This window comes from Anarrhichthys ocellatus, unplaced genomic scaffold (genome assembly GCF_004355925.1).
Source record: "Anarrhichthys ocellatus isolate YVR2014 unplaced genomic scaffold, GSC_Weel_1.0 scaffold62, whole genome shotgun sequence".
NCBI classification, from domain to species: domain Eukaryota; kingdom Metazoa; phylum Chordata; class Actinopteri; order Perciformes; family Anarhichadidae; genus Anarrhichthys; species Anarrhichthys ocellatus.
This window is the reverse complement of record NW_022280092.1, coordinates 1805286-1822302: the sequence shown is the minus strand read 5'-3', so window position 1 is coordinate 1822302 and position 17017 is coordinate 1805286. Positions and strand designations below refer to the sequence as shown.

The 17017-nt window shown below is 42.6% G+C and overlaps 2 protein-coding genes across 2 annotated transcripts; both read left to right on the top strand.

The window, feature by feature from the left end:
• Positions 1-1230: 1230 nt before the first annotated feature.
• ankrd40 (ankyrin repeat domain 40) lies at positions 1231-10953 on the top strand. Its single transcript, XM_031872280.1, has 5 exons — positions 1231-1903; positions 2518-2666; positions 2873-3511; positions 3918-4099; positions 4372-10953. The coding sequence occupies exons 1-5, from the start codon at positions 1770-1772 to the stop codon at positions 4513-4515; spliced, it is 1248 nt and encodes a 415-aa protein (XP_031728140.1). The 5' UTR covers positions 1231-1769; the 3' UTR covers positions 4516-10953.
• Positions 10954-11372: 419 nt separating this feature from the next.
• LOC116396997 (WAP, Kazal, immunoglobulin, Kunitz and NTR domain-containing protein 2-like) lies at positions 11373-15007 on the top strand. Its single transcript, XM_031872068.1, has 3 exons — positions 11373-12060; positions 12616-12932; positions 13127-15007. The coding sequence occupies exons 1-3, from the start codon at positions 11848-11850 to the stop codon at positions 14325-14327; spliced, it is 1731 nt and encodes a 576-aa protein (XP_031727928.1). The 5' UTR covers positions 11373-11847; the 3' UTR covers positions 14328-15007.
• Positions 15008-17017: the final 2010 nt, after the last annotated feature.

The following is a 17017-nucleotide window of genomic DNA, read 5'->3' as shown; positions in this document are numbered from 1 at the left end:
AACGCCCTCCAGTGGTCACAGTGTGGAACAGCACTACTGCTAGCTTCACGAGCCCACCTGATTGTATTTTACAAGTAATATGATCACTCCATGACCATTTCTTTCACCTGTTTTGTATGCCTTAGTTTGGAGACAGTACTTTAAATGTATTCAATGTGTAGTGTAGTAAGCTATCGAGTGTGCGCAGAAGCTGATTTGACGAATTTAATGTGGTGCATTTATTCACTCTGACCACTGGATGGCACTGAAACCTCAATATATATACTTTGAAGGCTTTTTATGGTGCACCTTGTACTGAGTAAACAAAGTGTAAAGATAATCAGTAAGTACATCTGTAGTATTTCTACTGAGGAATATGGAGTTTGTGTTTTTAACTGTGGACACTGTAAAATAATTAAAATGAGTTTATGTTTATTGAAATCTGATTGTGTCAGTTTGTTGTCTGTATTTTGAAATTATTTACCAGATGTATTAGTATGTCATAATTTCTCTATTGACGCTAGCGTGATGAATTCCATGTTTTGCAGTCCCTCATTGTGACCACAAGAGGTTAGTAAACACTCTAGGGTGACCAGTTTAAACATTCAAAAAAATGAACTTAAATAAAAGTTATGAATTGTTCGGTAGTCGTCACAGTTACCTACTAAACATCCACATTCATCAGTGGGCATAATACAGGTATAACGGTTCTTTAAAGGTATTCAGAGTTATGTTTGATCATATTGTGTCTATGAAGCTGAAGTGACAGTTGTGTTTACAGCAGAGTGTGTTCACTGCCCTCTAGTGGTCATATTTAGGACATGCAACACAATATTGAAATAATGGACTAGTAACTGATAATACAAGTTCAATCTTTATCATAATACAAATAAAACCATAAGTTATGTGATAATCAATTAACTGTTTTACAGTTTTAACAGTGTATCATTTTCCTTTTTGGAGACCAGTGCTACAAACAAACTACCACTTCCGGTGATTACTTTCAAAATAAACTGAAAAACTGAAGCAATTTAAACTATCAAAAAACTAGAGTACACAACTCCACATTCGTCTATGGTAATAATACAGATATGTATTATCATCCTGTGTCCTTTACGTACATTCAGTATTGAGAAAAACATATTTTATGTGTTCTGGAGCGGAAATGTTGTTGTCACCCACTGGTTGCATGGTTACCGACAACAAGTGTGTGGTATTGACAGTGATTTCACCTATTATTTAAATTTAATTTACTCACCGACAAAGACTAGGGACTGGATAATGTCACATATTTTTTTTACATAAAGTTAAGTGTCAGATAACTGAAAGTATTCAGAGGGGAACAAACATGTGTGCCCACTGTTGTTACAGCTAAAGATGTCCCCCGATGAGGCGGTGATGTTTTCTGCAGCCCAATGACGGAGCTCTGATACCGCTGATACATTGAATGAGTGCACTGAGTGTTGGCAGTAGCACGGAAACGAGATTTAACAACAGAGATAAATGGCGAAAGGGCGGAACCTGCAGTGTAAGCGCCAAAGATCCAACACGAAGTCGCATTAGCCGAAGCGATTTGCAGCCACAAGCTAGCACCAAAGACTGCTAGCACCTCGCTAAGCTAAGCCAGTAGGTAAGGTTAGCCGGGGTAGCTAATGCTAGCTGGCAAGTGTATCTGTAGTGGACGTGTGTGCCATCGGTGGGAAGAATCGTCGGCCGACTGCACTTGACAACTTAATCCGACCGGCTGTCGTGTATCCTATGGTCTCGCAGCGCTAGTTGCCTGTGTCAAAATGTCCACCACTTCGTTGGATAAAGAATTACAGGAGCGGCTGAGAGAGGCGTCTGCCATCGGGGACATCGACGAAGTGCGGACATTGGTGGAGAGTGGAGTAAATGTGAACTCGCAGAACGAAATAAACGGCTGGTGAGTGTTTGGGACGAGTACACGATGTCTTCACCATGTTAAACTAAAGATGACAGGTGTTGGTTTGCTGCACAGATCTGTTAATAATCAAGTTATTTTGACGCTTATTGAAAAGTTCAGTGCAGCCAAGTGCGTTGTTGCAGGGATTACAGCTAAGCAGTGTTATCTTATTAGACAGAGCACGGCTTAGTTAGCTTGACATGCAACTTTTTAACTTGTCTATTCAAACAGTAATACACGCTCTACTACCTAGTATTTTGGGGATGGTTTGTAATATAAAGTGCCATTAATCTAGTCAAGTAAATCAGCAGCCACTGTGAAGTTAGACGATGTGAATCGGCACATCACTGCTCCAGTCGGGAACCTGCTAAACTTGTTCTCATTGCCACTGATTTGATTAAATAACGTGTGATGATAGGTGGAACTATATGAATGTCAGTCTGATCTCCAGTTTAGACCGGAACCGTCTTTTATATATATATATATATATATATATATATATATATATATATATATATCTCAAGAAAAATAAATACATAGTACAGAAGTCATTTTATCAGCATATGGGTGTTTTGGTTCACTAAACTTTGTCCCCTCTCCGATAATCTCACCAGGACCTGCCTGCACTGGGCATGCAAGAGGAACCACAAGCACATAGTGTCCTACTTACTCAGTTATGGAGCAGACAAAGAAATCCTCACGGCTAAGGATGAGTTGGCCTCGCAACTTACATCCAAACCAGAGATCAAACGGCTTTTAGGAGGTGAGCTACACATTTCTTACCCACTTGTTTCTGTCACATCATTCTTGCGTCATTCGTTGTTACTTGCATGTGATTTATCTGTTGATGTAATGTAGAGATTATAACTTAAGGTGTTGAGGGTATAAGTGCACATCTGTTCATGGTTTTGACACAAACAAAATATAATCCTCTTTTTTTTTTCTTTTTTTTTGATATTATTACTGCAGTTGAAGTGGAGGACGTGCCTGAAGTCAAGGAGCCTGAGTTGCCGATCATCCCCAACTACCTGTCTAACCCGGCCTTCATGTATTCCAAGATGGATAAGTCCGAGATCATCCTGGCACGGCACCTTACACAGAATGGTTCTGGAGAAGATGCGGAGGACATGCACAGCGATTCACCCTCCCTCTCCCCGACTCACGAGCCTCACCAATCCCAGAGCCTGTTCTCTGACGGCCCCACATCTCCCCCAAACCCCACCGCCCACAGCCCAGCCCACGGGGATCTCATCCCCGTGACTGAGCAAAATGGCGTGTCGCCCAGCCCGGCCTCGTCCCACCACCACGCTGCCGTTAACCGCACGGTGCCCATGGACCTGTCGGTCGAGCCGCACCTTGCCAACCATGCCGACTACCCGCATGCGGTGGCACACAACGGCACCGTGTGCTCGCCGCCGTTGGCCTCGCCCAGCCCCAGCTTGGCCAGCAGCAGCGGGAGCCAGGTCCAGGCCCCGGTGGCCAACGCTAACCCAACCATGAGCAGGCAGCAGTCCATCCCACAGCAGTTGAGCTACGGCCAGGCTGGTGGGCCCATGGCGGCCTTCCAGCCTTTCTTCTTCACCAGCACCTTCCCCGTCAACGTGCAAGGTGAGAGAGTTGTATTGTGTTATGATGACGAGCTTTGCTTCATACTTGAGGCACGGGGGAAACAGCTGTTAGCCTGGCTCTACGCCAACCAGCACCTCTAAATGACGGTAATTAACACTTTACATGTTGTTCACAAACAGAAAGGCAAAACAACTGAACACTCCTTCAAGCTTTGTGCTCATTAGAGTAAAAAAAACCTTCTAAAATACGAGCACAGAGCTGACAACAATCTCTTTGTGTGTGCTGGCAGCCACCTTGTCAAACCAGAAATGGTTGTTAGTGGATGTTCCCACAGGCTCACGAGCAAAAGCTATCTTCCACAGCGACTCTCACCTTCTGGCTGCGTCCATCATCTTATTAAACATCTTTGTTAAAGAAGAGGCGTTACTCTGGTCCTTTTCTCTAGAGTTGGTGCTGAAGGTGCGTATCCAGAACCCCAACACTCGGGAGAACGACTTCATTGAGGTGGAGCTGGACCGCCAGGAGCTCACCTATCGCTCCCTCCTGAGGGTCTGTTGCCGAGAGTTGGATATCAGCACCGAGCACGTGGAGAAGATCCGCAAGCTGCCGAACACCATGTTGAGAAAGGTATGGTAAAGGAAAATACAGTGTGGCGGTCCTATGAGCTGCAAACCATTTGTCCTTGCTGTACAATTAATAAAATGAGCTTTCTATTCTAAGCGAACACAAGAAAAATCGAATTCACTCGCTTATTAAAATGCTTTCATTGTAATATTGTCACGTATGACCTAAAAGCAAACTGACATGTTTGAAAAAGGGCTTTCTGTGATGTTTCTTCATGAAAATGAATGATTGGGAGGTGAATCTGTTATTGATTTAACTGTCTTTTTTCCGTCCAGGACAAGGACGTAGCTCGGCTGCAGGACTTTCAGGAGCTTGAGGTTGTGCTGGAGAAAGCAGAGGGCCTGTCCCTGTTCTCTGGGACTGGGGGCCTAACAGACAGACCGTGCTACAACATGAAGGCCTCCCGCCTCACCTACTAGAGCTGCCACAGAGCCGGAGGTCTCCCCGCTTACGGATTGGCTTCTGTAGCTGCCCTCAAGCGACCATAACTAGTTGCCCGCCCAGGTCCCTTGTAACGGCTTTGTCCAGCTTTGGTGTTTCGCCAATTTCCTAACTGGGGATTTGTTATTTCAAGTTCAGTAGCTATTGTCCTCCTCCGGCACCTCCTGCCGCTTTAGTGTACCCAACCAGTTGTAAGCGATTACTGATGCATGGTGTCCTCGATTATGTGCGAAAGTATTTGGGCCCCTTTTCTCCTCTCCTTATTTCTTTCTCTCCTCCCCACTGCACTTTGTGCCAAGGCTCCAGTGGGACAACAGAGGGAGGCATTGGCTTGTCTTCCTTACGGACCGGACTTGAATGGGACTCTGTAACAGCCTCATCGGGACACGTCCCTGTACAGACTGTGGTCACAGAGGAAAAGACCTGGTCTGATGAGACGAAGAGCAGAGGACAACAGGAAGGCCTTACAGGACTCTTGCCACATAAGCTCGTCACCGGTCCTCAGAGTAGGACAAGTTGGACTTGCACACGGCAACTTGAATTTCTAGGAGATTGGCGTGTAGAGTGCTCTCAGATGTTCTAGCTGGCATACACACTTTCATACATGCTGTAGGCATGAACCTTAGTGTCTTTCCTGCAGAGGGAATCACATACTAATTCTAAGGTGGCGGTGATCTCTCACCAGGTGAGACGAAGGTATCTTTGGACTAATAGCACTGCTATACATACAGTCTGCTTTTCATCTGTATCCACACGAGGATGGACACATGTGAGGAGCAGTACTGGTTTCCCTCCATGTTTAAATCATTCAGTCACTGTGGAAGCAAAATAATTTGTTTTGTTTGAATTGTTCTCTTTTCTGTCTTTTCATGTCGGACAAAAATGTAAAATCTTGGAGATAAATGTGCAGCAACTCATTTTTTTTATTTTCTTCTACAGTGCATCCTAATAGGTTGAGTCAGCAGAATACTTAAAACGGTCAACTGTGAAGTATTTATTTAGAATGTTTGATTTAAATTGATTCCTACTAACGGAGCGAGACCAATGCGCTTTAGAGTGGCGAGGCTTGAGTCCCGGTAAAGTGTGTGTGTGTGTGTGAGAGTGAGAGAGAGAGAGAGAGAGAGAGAGAGTGTGTGTGTGTGAGAGAGAGTTCATTTCAGTTGCTGTCATTCTGTTTAACTGTGATTAGAATCAAAACCAAAAACTAATCTAGCCAGCAAAGATACTAACTGCAGAATAAACTATCACCGCTTCAGAGGAGAGCGCAGCCTTGTGACACTCGTGACGTGAAGAGGAAAGGCATAAGATTCAGCAGACGGCATGACGGTCTGTGTGTGTGTGTGTGTGTGTGTGACGCTTCCTTGTTCTTCCAGCACTAACGGAAATTCTTATTGACGATTGTTTCCAATTATTATTTTGGTTGCCGTGTGTCAACTAAGGCTGTCTATATAGTGACTAGATTTCTTTCAAATATCCATACATGGCCTCAGTTTGGTTATCAAGGCCAGTCTTCTGCTAATGTTGTTTTATTTTATTTCAGCCCTTTTTAATGTAAATTCTTTCTTTTCGGTTGCTTAATCACAAGTGTTGCTGTTGACCTTAAATGGAGACTGACGAGATGACCGCACCGACCAACATTCTTGTACTGTACATTAAGAGTTTTAACAGGTCAAGAGGCACGGCCATGTTGTGTCGGGATGGTTTATGCTGCTTTCATCAACACTTTTAAAGTTCTCAATGCTGGGGCTCGTTTATTTTCAGCAGTGCCACTACACATCTCCTACAATCAGAGAGTTCCTTACCCAGCGGTAACTGTTTACTGTCGAAATGTACACCTGACGCTCTTACTGCATTCGTATGTTTTTCAGATATATTTTGTATTATTTCTTTTTAACCGGGTTAGGCCTGTTGTGTTTGTGTCAAAAAGTCTTAACGTAGAGCGAGAGAGAGTTCATCTATGGGATGCAAAAGTCCCGGGTCGCTGTTGTAGAAGCAAAGTGCAATGTGGTGGAGTAGGTTCGCCGTGAGAAGAAAGGACTATACCACGAGTGCTTATGTTCTGTTCCCAGCTATGTTAAATGCTTTATTAAGTGAAGTTGTGCCACATGTTTAAAGCAGGAGTTTGGGACTATGTGTGGAGAAAACATCCCCCTGGCCTTATATGGTGTCCTGGGTGAGTGAGAGCAGGATGTTTGAAATGGGTTGTTTTTATAGGATCTCCTTTTGATTCTGTGGAAAGCAGATAACTAACGTTGTATTTGTTGAGTTGCTTATTGTTCTAGAAAACGCAGAATACAGTTTGACTTAACCTATGCATTCAGAGTCTGATATTTTTATATACAGTGCGTCCTGTGCACTTGTAGGAAGGATCTTCACTGTTCCACTTCTTTGGTTCTGGAGACCTGTATCTGTTCTTTGATAAAGCATGGTGAATTACTTCCCTCTTCCTCTCTGACCTCATCTTCTAAATTCACATTACGTCCACCTGACTAATTGAGGTAACTTTGATGTAATGAGCTTGAGTATCTTTCTTAGTGCTCACTATAAATTAAGGGATCGGTTACATGTTTGGTGTGGTTTCTGTTGCAGGTCTTCCTTTTGTTTGTACCTGCATGTGTGGGCTCGGACGTTGAGGTAAACTCCCCAATAATTCATTGAGATGTATGTTTCAACCAACAGCCAGTAGAGGGAGCAGAAGAGCACATATTGGCATCAGCCACATAGGTATTACCACTTGAATTCATAATAAGAGGATAGCTTTTTTTTTTTTTGCTTGGATTTAATTGAATATAAAACATGTTTTAAAACTTGCTGCTTAAATACTGGTCCATGTTCTATGTTTATACCGAAAACCATTAAGCCATTAAAGATTTCATTATGAACACTTGAATAAAAAGCAATAACTGAAAATTGCGCACCTTTTATAAAGGTCCAACCTGCACATTGACTAATAAACCTCTAATAACCCTGAATAGCCTATTTACTTAAATATATAACTGATGAAGAATCCAACCACATTATTTGCTGCAGATACATAGACTTCCTTTCAACAATAATTTAACATTTCATATTATTACCAGTTAATAGGTCCATTATTAACACTAGTAATACGCATTACAAAGTTCAGTATTCTACCGTCCAGCTGTGGTTTTTCACTTTTGACCTGTATTTGTGCAACGAGCCAATGTTGTACGTTCTGTTTTGACCTTAAAAAACGAGACATTTTGTTATGTTCCCTCTCTGATTTAAAGAACATAAACAGCACCTAAGTTATGGTCATACTGACACGCTAGAAATCCTTAACCTCTTCAGTGAAATGAATACAATAGTGTTCATGCGGTGAGCAGATGTTCAGACGCTGCAATCCGGAGAGAGCAAATATTGCATAATCTGAGCGGAATGGCGTTAAGAAAGTTAAATGTGTGTGTGCGCAACCTAAATATAGGGACAAAGGAATGTATGGCAATCAGGACATATACATTATAGTGGACCCCCGTGGATCTGCGCATGTATGCCTGCATGTGTGTCCATCGGCATGTTGTGCTGTGTGTCTAGACTGGAGCTGAGGATTCAGCTTAGGGCCCTGCTGTGGCTGGACGTGTCCCTCTCCTTTGTTCTGGAGTGAGACACTCATAATAAGCTTAGTATGAACCAGCTTCCCGAGACTCAGTCATGGGCAAGAGACGCTGTGGACCTGCATGGTCAAGAACCCTTAAGAGCATTTTAGAAATGGAGACACAAGGCGACGTTACTCACAGGTACGTGCCTTGCTCGATGTGCTTATACTATGGCCGTGGTGCAATATGTGCCAGTCTCTAACAGGCATTATACACAAAGCCAATACACAGAGCTGCTTATTTGTGTAAAGCCACTGAGGGATTAATGCTGAGGTCAGATTTACAGTAGCTTATATATACAGCATATATGTATATACTGTATATACCCAACAAACTGTGGGGCCCTGTGAGTGACCTGGAAGAAAGAAAAGTGAATTGCCAGGGTCATCTTATAAATGGAGTGTGTCAGCCATCTCATGCAGCTTGAGCTGTACAGGCCCACATACAGCAAAGGAATAGTGGAAATGTGCTTCTTTGCCTTCTGGCGGAGAGTTGTATGAGGCTCCAGCCAGCAGCCTGTTAGCTTAGCATAGCATAAATGTTGGGGTTACTTTATTGAGTCCCATGGTTTTGGAGAAAGGAAAAGTTGCTGCATCTAGACCAGAAATCACAGTAAAACACATGGATCATGGGGGACGAGGGGAAACAGCTAGTGTGTAGATATCTAAAGCTCATCAGCTAATGTTATATCTCTTGTTTAATCCGTACAAAACCAAAAGTACTACAACCAAACATTGTAGGCTACTGTTTTACACTGAATTCTGGCGTCAGTAGACGGTTGGCGGTCTTTACAGTGTGTGCCAGAGATTTTGGTTTCAAGGTGAAATACTATCCAATGGCATGCCGGTTATTCTACCATCGTAACTTCATCCCTGATCGGCAAAGATCATTACGGCAAATTATTTTAACACTTACAATTTATATTGTTTTTTGATGTTATGCTCTTGTCAGTGGACGTTTGCAGTTACTGAGCATAACATGATTGTGATAAAGTATTTGCAAGCACCAGGATCTGGAAGCTTTACGGCGCGTTTCAACCACTAATCTACATATTGCAAGAACATGAAAAATAAATGGAGACATTCCTTGAGTTGCAAAGCTGTTTTGATCTGGTCTCAGAAAGATGGTGAGTGTGCACAGAGAGGGTCAAAGTCAAGGTCTGTTTGCAGACAATACATACGCTGAAGGCAGATAGACGGTCGGGGCGCCCTGCATGGGGTCCACCATGAGGCTTTATTCAATATATTGACATGCCCTGTAGCCCCAGTGCTGGCTATGCTGGGAATGCAGGATCTTGAGGGGTAAAGGTTAGGGGTGGGCAGACACTGAAAACACAGCTTCACTGTGTTTGTGCATTTGCATGAAATAGAGAGCATGCACATATGTGTATGTGTGTAAAAGGGGTAGTATATAATTCGTACAGTCAATTTTCTATAAGTGATCGTTATTATCGTCAGTTAGATAATCACTGTTTCTTTACTATAGTCACTAATTACTTATAGGCTTTATGTGCATGCGTGTTTATGTGTTTGCGTGTGCGTGCGTGTGTGCATGTTTTTAGAGAGGGCTCAACAGACTCAGACCAGACTAAGACTGCAGGGTTTGGCCTGGAGCGCACTGGGCCTCTTTGGGCTCAGCAGGGACTCAGCTTGGAAGCACTACATACTCACACACACACACACACACACACACACACACACACACACACAGACAAATGTTGGATATTTTGTTCATCTAAAGATACATATAGACCAGCTTTTTAACGTCAGCAAAAGCAGTTTAATTTGAGTTTAATGGTGTTCCTAGGCTGTGTCACTGGAACTGTATCATAATCCTTTCTTCTGTTCATGTTCACAACCAAACAGACCACCAGCCAATTTGTTTTGTTTTGAAGCTCCCTTTTCTGCAACACTTCCTAGAATTGGCTTTCATGGAACAAACCGAGTTTTCTCAACATATATCATGTTGTGAAAACCCGGCCAAGCTGTCTGTACTACTTGTGACTTCTTACATGTCAATATTGTGATAGCTTGAGCTTGTTGATTGCAATATGCCCAGCATCATCTCTTTCATTTCAGTCTCATCGCTAACGACGCTACATCATATTCCAACATTGAAGATGCTTTATATATGAAATGGCATGTAAATAGGATTTTCTGATTAACTCAACCCAAGTGGGTGAGTGTGGTAGTTGGAGAAAGGACTGTTTTTTTAATTGATACAACTTAATATTCCATCTGTGTGATGGAGTATTGTCCACAAACTGGGACGTTTGGCATACTCAGCTACCGAGACATGTAGATCATGATCATGTTTTCTTTGTACCATGTCAAGTATACGTATGCTACGACTTGTACACTTCACTATTTGGGGCATTTCCAACGTTTTGCAGTGGTGGGTTTATTAAGAATTATGACTCCTGACTGGAGTTTTCAGGACATTTTACAACACACGTCACAGTGTAACATACAACAAACTAGAATGTTTGAGGATGCATGTTGTATCATTTGAATCAGTTAAACCTGAATACATGATGTGACAAATGGACAATATACCGTTTCAGTGAATATGACAGGCTGGCAAAATGGTGTATCCAGTATGGCAGAAATTAAATGTATTATATAAAAAATAGTACAGTTGGAATGTTGGATTCTGTAACAAGCAGCTCAGATATTACTGGCCAAAACACAGAAGTGGCTTTATGGCACCATCACCTGGTGCTCAAGCATAACTGTTGTCACATATCTGGAAAGATTTGCTGTTGTTGGTCTTGGAGTTTTTGAGGTACAGAAACCTTTAGAGGAAAAAGACGAGAAGGGAAACCACAAATCCACTCAGGTTAAATTGAGCTCTTTGGTTCACTTTGAGCTCAGAAGGGAAACCAGAATAGGATCTACAAAAAGAAGACACTGAGTTTGGTGCCATCTTCTGGACATGAACGTTTTGTCCATATGGACAGCAGGGATTTTACAGTAAACGGTGCTAAATTTTAATGCAGTACTATAGTGCGCAGTATTGTCACACAGTGCTTCTTTAATTTGGTGCATATGACAAGACAAAGCATCTTCCTATTTTGAAATGCTACACAATAATAACTATTTGCTATATTGTAAGAAACTGTTTTGCACAATACTGTCTTTTTTTCAAGATTCTGATACCTTTACACTTATTATTTAAATGTGTGAAGATGTTAAATGTTTGATTTAAATCTTATCTACTCTACTTTTAAGAGTTAGTGCTGCATATCTCTTTCTCCTTTGCAAGCTAAGGGTTAAGGCAGCAGCGACTTACGCACAGGTGTCTCGCCAGTCCTTTATGAAACAGCGCCTGCAAACTTCCCCCCCCCTTTAATTAAGTTGATCATAACTGTAACTCAGCTGGGATTTGCTGCCCGACTAGACATGTCACTGTAATTCATGTAGTCTTAAGTGGGTTTGCTCACCGCAGCACTAATCTCATCTCTCGCTACTACGTCGAGCGTCTAACCTGGAGAGCTCTCCACATCGAGACCGGTCCCGCACGCTCCTATTTTGCTGCTTTTGTGCAGCATCTGATTCCAGTGGTTAGGAACTAATAACGCGACAGCTTGAGGAGAGTTTACAGAGTATTTTTCCACAAAACTTTAAAGTCGTTGTTAAACTTGCATTTTCAAGATTTTTTTTTTTTTAACGTCCGTTGTGTTACGCGTCGGACATGTGGTGGATGCTGTTTCCTCGATGGATTTGGTTTCTTCTGGGACATTGTTATACTATACTCCTTTATACGGGCAGCAGCCGCGTGAGAGCAATGCCCATGTCCGTGGCAAAAGTGGTGTATTCTCACGCAGGTCTGTGCCCAAATGACCTGAACCCCAACCTGTGGGTGGATGCTATGAGCACCTGCATGCGCGAGTGTGAATCCGACCAGGTGAGTTGAACCTGCAACTGACGGTGATGTAGCTACTGCTGATGTAAATGTGTAGCCTAGACAATAGGACATATGACGCAGTTCGTTTGCAGTCAAAGTTATATCCTTTAGTAGACCAGGATCTCATGTTGGACGAAACCCCCTAAATGTCAAATAGCTAAAGGAGCAGCTATCATATGCCAACAATTCCTGTTTTCCTTTGAATTGTGCAAGAGTTGCTGCATGGGGGTTTGATAGAAAAAAATGCCAAGCCATAACACAATTTAACAAAAATAATCTTAGTGTTACACATGTCACATTTTTAACAACATTTACCTCCTTAAATTTTTTATTCATGCTGTTTCAAGTTGACCAAATATTGGTCAAAACTCATCCACACTGATAAAATGTAAAGAGCCCCCTGATCTAAATGTACCCTTATGAAACATACAGGTAATATTTTGTGAGGAGAATTTCTCCAGGAATAAAAAACATTTTCTACAGAATTTTAACTGAAACTGTATAAAACTAAAAAAAACTAACAGTAGTGATTTTTCTTTTCTCTTCCTACTTTAGGACTGTGAAGCATTTGAGAAGTGCTGCCCTAATGTATGTGGTAACAAGAGCTGTGTGGCATCACGCTATATAGACGTCAAGGGCAACAAGGGGCCCATAGGAATGCCAGAGGGCGCCACCTGCGACAAGTTCATGTGCTCTCAGCAAGGGTCCGAGTGTGACATCTGGGACGGCCAGCCTGTTTGTAAGTGTCGGGACCGCTGTGAGAGAGAACCCCACTTCACGTGTGCGTCTGACGGCATGACGTACTATAACAAGTGCTACATGGATGCAGAGGCCTGTTCCAAGGGTATCTCTATATCTGAGGTCACCTGCAGGTAACATGTTAAGTATTTTAGATATCTACCATTTGTTTTTGGTGTGATGAGGTAAAGTTGTCTCATTTTAGTCTATTTTTCTGGCTGTAGCGTAGAAACTTAAATGTATTAATTGTGTAATTTGTCAATATAAAGAAGAGCCTTTGACATATACTGGCTCTGATTAAGTCCTTTGTTATTCAACCTACCTACAGGTACCACTTGACCTGGCCAAACACCAGTCCCATCCCAGCAGAGACCACCTTACATCCCACCACCGCCCTCCAGACCACCCTCCCTGCTGACATCCAGCTTCCCACCATACACAGCGGCCCCACCCAGCAGGCTGTTTTTGTGGGTGAGACAGCTAGCTTCCTGTGTGAGGTGTCTGGAAAGCCACATCCGCATATCACTTGGGAGAAACAACTGAAGGGCAAAGAGAACAACATAATGAGGCCTAATCATGTTAGAGGGAACGTTGTGGTCACTAACATTGGCCAGCTGGTCATATACAATGCGCAACTTCAGGATGCCGGCATTTATACGTGTACGGCCAAAAATGTTGGCGGAAGTGTGTCGTCACACTTTCCCTTGGTGGTGATCGGGAAGGATGCGAAAGGTAGGAATGCAGAGGGAAATAATACCAACCTGCCATTTCCAGCTGAAGAGTGTCTCAAGAGTCCAGACACAGACGGCTGTGGAGAAGAGAGCATAAGCTGGTACTATGAACCAAAGAGGAACAATTGCTTCACCTTTACCTACAGTCAGTGCAACAAAAACCGTAACCATTTCAACACATATGAAGCCTGCATGCTGTCATGCGGAGGAGAGCTAGCGGCTCCCTGCAGCCTGCCGAGCCTCCAAGGGCCTTGCAAGGCCTATGAGCCTCGCTGGGCTTATAGCAACAGCCTCAAGAAGTGCCAGTCCTTTGTGTTCGGAGGCTGTGGTGGCAACGAGAACAGCTTTGAGTCTAAAGAGGCCTGTGAAGAGATGTGTCCGTTTCAGAAGAACCGCAAGTGCAAGATGTGTAAGCCCCGAGCCAAGATGGTCACCAGCTTCTGTAAGAGTGACTTTGTGATCCTTGGCCGTGTTAACGAGCTGACGGAGGAGCAGGAGTCGGGCCACGCTCTGGTGACAGTGGAGGAGATCTTGAAAGATGAGAAGATGGGCCTGAGATTCTTTGGCAAAGAGCCCTTGGAGGTGACTCTTCTGAACATGGACTGGAACTGCCCCTGCCCCAACATCACCACAGCCGACGGACAGCTCATCATCATGGGGGATGTTCAGAATGGGATGGCCGTCCTGCAGCCCGACAGCTTTGTAGGATCCTCCAGCACTCGTAGAATCAGGAAGCTCCGTGAGGTTATCCACAAGAAAACCTGTGATTTCCTTAAAGATTTCTCTGCCGTCCAGTAGAGTCTATTTAAGTTTCACACTCACTGAAAGTCAGTTGTGTTTTCAGATTTTTCCAAGCTCCAGTGAACTCACCAGTCTGACTGACTGCCCGTAAACATAAACGAGTAACTTATCTGTAACATTGGAGGTTTCGTTGCCTGTTTGAGATGTTTCTCTTCCTTTCTTATCACTCAGTAGATCTCAGAAAATCACTCCTCGTAGCTTTACTGTTGTCATTTTTGTCTGCTGTTTTCATTCAAGATTTCTTTCCGGAAAGCTGTTTAAAAACTGTCCTAATAGTTCTCTTTTAAAATTAGAATCAAGCTTAGACAGTTTCGATGTCCGCACTTAGGGCACACTGTCTGGAAAAGGCAGGTAGAATAGTATTAGTCACAAGCATTTACCCTGTACAAAGTATTTCCTCTTGCAACCCTTTACTAAAACGGCATTCTAGATTTCCTCTCCAAATGTTATCTTTAATACACTAATATTATTAATTTAAGGGTATGTTTTAATGTGACGTTTTGTGGGTTATCCTCCCAAAACATTGTGTAACATCTGTCAGGAGCAATTGAGCTCACAATAATGCAATGCGAAGCCTCAGTTTATTTACCAGAATCAAATAAGCTCTTTGGTTCCATATTTTGTGGAATCTATTTTGATAAGACTTAATTTACAATACAGAGTATGTATGTGGACTTCTGTACTATGTATTTATTTTTCTTGATCTATTTCTTATATATATATATATATGTATATTTATATATATATATATATATATATAGGCAGAAAGTCTCTCTGTGAATCCAACTACATAGAGAGCAGACATATTTTGACGTTATCTATTATATATTAGTGTCCATTAAAACTTTTATGGAATACGATGGCAAAATGAATAAAGATGATTTTAAAACATACAACAGATGTCCTTGCTTTGTGATGTTTTGCTGTTCCTTGTGTTGAAGACAAAATACCCAACATGCTCACAGCTTATCAAAAGGCTCATGCAGGCAGTGCATCCTTTCATCCATGTCCTCCTCCTTAGTATTTCACACACATACACAGGGCCTAGTCTGAAGCAGGTCACATTCCAGCCCCGCTGTGGTGGCCCGCAGAGCTGTGTGTTGTGTTGTGTCTGGGTCTGGGGCCCTCGCATAGCACACACCCCACCAGCCATCTATTGGCCTTGTGCGGCCCCTTTCATGTGTGAGAGGCCAGGGTGAAGGGGATGAGGAGGAGGAGAGGGACGTCGGCTGATTCTCTCTCTTTCACTCACTTCTTTGGCCACATCTGTGTTAAAGGGGCATAATAGAAAACAGTGAGAGGAATGAAGAGAGTAAAGTCAAGTAGAAATTGAGAAATGTAATCCCTAAAGTTCTAAAAAGAGCTTAGGTTAGAGCTTATTTTAGTACTGGAGATTGTAGCTTAATCTTGGTGTGGAAGAGATTAAGACTTTGGGAAAATTCTACTATGCATGAGTATTTAGGTGCAAACAGCTACAATGTCAGGTGATAATCAACTCAGGGTTGACAAGTACCAGCACTGTGGGATGCCTTAAGAACAAAATGAGTGACAAAGACCAGCAGGCCATACAGGAAATAGAAGGGTCCAACTAGCAAGTGAATAATTTCCCCCTTCCCCCTCTTCCCTTATATCTCCTTCTCTAACCCCCATCCTCAACCCTCTTCCCTCAACTGTCTGCTGACAGACAGCCAGCCTTGAGTGGTCGACCTCTGACCCTGCTAATGAAAAAGAGGCCACCAAGGAAAAGGCCACTTTCATTAGAACTGTTGACAAGTGTTAAATGACTGGCTGAGCTCCAGACTAGCTCCGCACAGCTCTTCACATCACAGTTGACTGCTGAGTTCAGTATCAAGTTCACTTAGAGACCACCAGCCAGGCAGCTTGCCAGACAGACCATAATAATAAGCCAGACAGCCTCAGGCACAAAAGGGGGGCCCAATGCCCTTAGTGACACAGTATCAGTGAGGAACTTGTTGGTGTTCAGAGTGATGTTCGACTCTCTTTACCAATAACTAATACACACAAATAGCCATTGATTGTACATTGATTATCTTGCTCAGGAAATTGACATGATTTTCACATCAGGTACGGATAACCAACAACTGTATTTCATTACACAAACTTGGGTGAACAAGTAAAGTGATAAGCCATTTAATTTAAAACACTACTCCACCGAATTATCATTGCATTCATACAATATTGTCGGACACACAATGGACAATTAAAAAAACAAGGATACAAATCAATGCTGCAGAAGCAAAGAAAGGCCTGTTGTGTTTTTTATTCCATGCATTCTTATTCCTTGTCGAAATATGTTGCCTACATTACCCACAATGCAAATCCACCAACGGTGTCTTATGCTATTAGGGGATAATGTAGCTTCCCCTTTGATATGATACAGAAAGATCAATGAATCATTTTTGTATCAGTTCACTGTGGGGATCTATGTGCTCTAAGACGTTTGCAATGTGTGAGACATAAGTCCACTAAAGTCTAAAGTCATTTTTTTAAAATGGAAGCTGAAGATGTATTTAGGAGAAAAGTGATGTATGCACCCATACCCTGTCCTCAGACATATCTATTTATGTTCTGGTACCTTTTTGAGTATTAGAAAACAACTCTTAACTGTAAACTGATAAACTGTGTAAGAATGGAAAAGGAAAGGAGATAACTCAGCTTCTGCAGCA

Bases quoted from the DNA above. Each gene is read 5' to 3' on its own strand.
- LOC116396997 (XM_031872068.1), top strand. From the start codon at position 11,848: ATGTGGTGGATGCTGTTTCCTCGATGGATTTGGTTTCTTCTGGGACAT. The intron at 12,061-12,615 runs GTGAGTTGAACC...TTCCTACTTTAG, and splicing joins GCGAGTGTGAATCCGACCAG to GACTGTGAAGCATTTGAGAA. The intron at 12,933-13,126 runs GTAACATGTTAA...ACCTACCTACAG, and splicing joins ATATCTGAGGTCACCTGCAG to GTACCACTTGACCTGGCCAA.
- ankrd40 (XM_031872280.1), top strand. From the start codon at position 1,770: ATGTCCACCACTTCGTTGGATAAAGAATTACAGGAGCGGCTGAGAGAG. The intron at 1,904-2,517 runs GTGAGTGTTTGG...TAATCTCACCAG, and splicing joins CAGAACGAAATAAACGGCTG to GACCTGCCTGCACTGGGCAT. The intron at 4,100-4,371 runs GTATGGTAAAGG...TTTTCCGTCCAG, and splicing joins CGAACACCATGTTGAGAAAG to GACAAGGACGTAGCTCGGCT.